Source organism: Echinops telfairi, unplaced genomic scaffold, assembly GCF_000313985.2.
Source record: "Echinops telfairi isolate 266 unplaced genomic scaffold, ASM31398v2 ScPeMD7_7424;HRSCAF=8462, whole genome shotgun sequence".
NCBI lineage: Eukaryota > Metazoa > Chordata > Mammalia > Afrosoricida > Tenrecidae > Echinops > Echinops telfairi.
The window spans coordinates 6650927-6653910 of record NW_022111324.1 but is presented as its reverse complement, the minus strand read 5'-3'; the positions used below and the strand labels follow the sequence as shown (position 1 = coordinate 6653910).

The following is a 2984-nucleotide window of genomic DNA, read 5'->3' as shown; positions in this document are numbered from 1 at the left end:
AATTTATAAACTATCAAGGGCTCATGAGGGTGGGGGGAGCTAGGAGGGAGGGGGAAAATGAGGACCTAATGCCGGGGGTTTAAGTGGAGAGAAAGTGTTTTGAGAATGAAGAGGGCAATGAATGTACAAATGTGCTTTACACAATTGATGTGTGTAGGATTATGATAAGAGTTGTGTGAGCCCCTAATAAAATGATTTAAAAAAAAAAAGAATTTTGTCTTCCTTGGATACACTATCAATGCTCATGAAATCAGCAATCCAGAGACCAAGTGACACACTGCATTGGGCAAATGTGCTTCACAAGACCACTTTAGAGTTTTGAAAAGCAAGGATGCTACTTTGAGGCCTAAGACATGCCTGACCCAAGCCATAGTATTTTCAATGGCTTCATAGGCAATTTAAAGTTAGAACTTTTTTTCGATTTTATTTTTTTCCACAAATCGTCTTATTAAGAGCTAATCCAGACATACCATTCCGTAGTTCACTCACACCAAGCAGTATTATGCAATTGTTACCAAAATCAGTTTCAGAACATTTTCTTCCTTCTTCAACTCTTTGCTATCAGCTTCCCTTCCCCCTCAACTCCCCCACCGTGCCACCCAGGTACCCTTATTCTAGTTGTCATCTCTTGAAGCTAATGTATCCTGGGTTTGTCTGCAAATACTGAAAAACATGGAGAAACACTGAACAAAGATTAAAGGGTACGCACTACAAAACACAACAGAAAGTTGGACTTTGAATAAGGCAGAATGCTCTTTAGAGGCAATAATGGTGTGACTTGGTGTCATGTACTCTGGACATGTCAGGAGAGACTAGTCTCTGGAGCACGCTTGCTAGAGGGGCAGCGAAAAACAGGAAGGCCCTGGACACGATGGATTTACACAATGAATTCAAACATGGAACAATTGTGAGCATGGTGGAACACTGAGCAATGCTTCATTCTCTTGTACAGAGGATCACTACGGGTTGGAATCAACTAGGAAAACCAGAGTTCCGTGACCGAGGTTAAGTGAATCTCTGTAACAGATAGCAAACATGCTTTGGGTCCAACAACCTAACTGGGATTGCTGTCTCCACCATGTTGTGTGCAGTGTTGGCTTACGGTTCCAAATAAAAGGTGTTTTTAGCCTACATAATCCACTGTCCTCCTCCAGGACTGTATAAAGTATGAGATGGTCAAGGAAGCTAAGACGGAGAACTCACAACCCACTGTGACATCTGCCTGGTAGATGCACACACATCTGTGGTCTAATAGACGTGGAATCCTATCACTTTCTAGGCATGTAATCTGAGCCCAAGGATGTCATCTCTGATTTTGGCTTCTCAGCATTCAGATGACTTCTTTGGCCCAAATCAGATTTTGAAAACTTTGTTATAAAAATTTCCTTTGACTAAAAGACAACTTCCTTTTAGGTATCTGTAATAAAAATTTGCCCCAGGTCTCTAATGTAAAGGAAGATTCCACATATCACAATGGAAAGAGTAGCACTATCTTAGGACCTTTCACAATAAATAGATGTGCGAGGAAAATAATTTAGAGCATTTTAAAAAACAACTCTGAAATGCAGTTTTGCTCTTATAGGACCCAAAACTTTAATAGCATTCCCACAGTACAGTCAGGAAATAGCATCAGCCCCCAAGATACATAAAAGCAAAAATCCAAGTTCTTCTCCAACCACAATTATTTTTAATCTATGAAACTGAATTTCCTTACAAAATTATGTAGCTTTAATAGTACTGATATTTTTATCCTTGATGTGCTCTGTTTATTGACTGCTCTAAGAAGGGAGGTTGGGCTGTTACTTTTCCAGAAATTGAAAGTAAGTACCATCATTAAGACAAGGAAGAGAAAGATTTGTATCCATCTTTTTGGGACACGTAAGGCGACAGTGAAGTCTCACAGTTGGAGAATTTATGGATACTGCCAGGGGAATTAGAAATGCTTTCTAGCAGACGAGTAATGCCTCTTCCCCGGACACTGTTTTGGCCAGAAATTTTCACTCCCGATGGGTAGTCATCTAGGATGGTGAAAATACAAGAAAGACACATTGGTAATTTTGTAGTTTTATTACAAAGTGATTTATCAATTAACTTTAGGCACATCATTAAAAGCCATAGCTAACTGGATCTTGAAGAGAGATTCTTAGAATAATGGCAAAAAAGACTATAATTTGTTTATAGTGCTTTTATTGTATTTTCAGACTAGACTAGTATTTCTTTATACCTAGCAACCTTAATTTAAGCTCTATACTTACTACCTGAAATCTTAAGTCACTTAAGTTCTCCCATCACCCAAAAGGTATCATCATGACAAAACCATATATAAAGCTCTTAACCAATAAAAGAAATTCCACATTTTCTTTTTAAGAACCATGAACTAAAATGTCAGCAATAAGCTAAACTGTATCCAAAAGTGATACACTGAAATGCATACACCCAAGCTGCTTACTAATGCCATGTAAACCTCCCCAATACAACAAGCTAGTGCAAATTTAGAAGTGCCACATATCCTAGGATCTTAATCAATTTAAAGTCCTAATCTTCCTGGTGTCATAGGATTTACACATTGGCAGTAGTGGACCACAAGGTCAGCAGTTGGAAACCTCCAATGCTTTCTGGGGAGAAAGATGAGACTTTCTACTCCTGTAAAGCATTAGTCTGGGAAACTCACAAGGGTGTCTTTTACGGGTAACTATGTGTCAGAATAGACTCAATGCCAGTGAACTTGAGAACATACCCGAATTAAAAGCTTATTAGATAAGACTTACCAGTGGCTATGTTTGCTCTTTGGTAGTGATTAGAAGAGTTAAAATGAGGATATCCTGTACTCTCAAGCCTTAGCTTCTGTAAGAAACAAAAAGACACTTGTGAAAAAGTTTTTTCACAATAAGCAAATGTGGTGAAGAAAGCTGATGGTGCCCGGCTATCAAAAGATATAGCGTCTGGGGTCTTAAAAGCTTGAAGGTAAACAAGCGGCCATCTAG

General features: G+C 38.8%; 1 protein-coding gene across 2 annotated transcripts in view; it reads right to left on the bottom strand.

Moving 5' to 3' along the window:
* Positions 1-1574: 1574 nt before the first annotated feature.
* Positions 1575-2984, bottom strand: part of MAEL (maelstrom spermatogenic transposon silencer) — a 55455-nt gene continuing 54045 nt past the window's right edge. For both annotated transcript variants that reach the window (XM_045298155.1, XM_004706755.3), the window contains 2 exons: positions 2769-2844; positions 1575-2018 (listed from right to left, as the gene is read on the bottom strand). In XM_045298155.1, the coding sequence (XP_045154090.1) occupies positions 1834-2018; positions 2769-2844 (261 nt within the window). In that variant the 3' untranslated portion in view covers positions 1575-1833. The remainder of the gene's footprint in view (positions 2019-2768; positions 2845-2984) is intronic.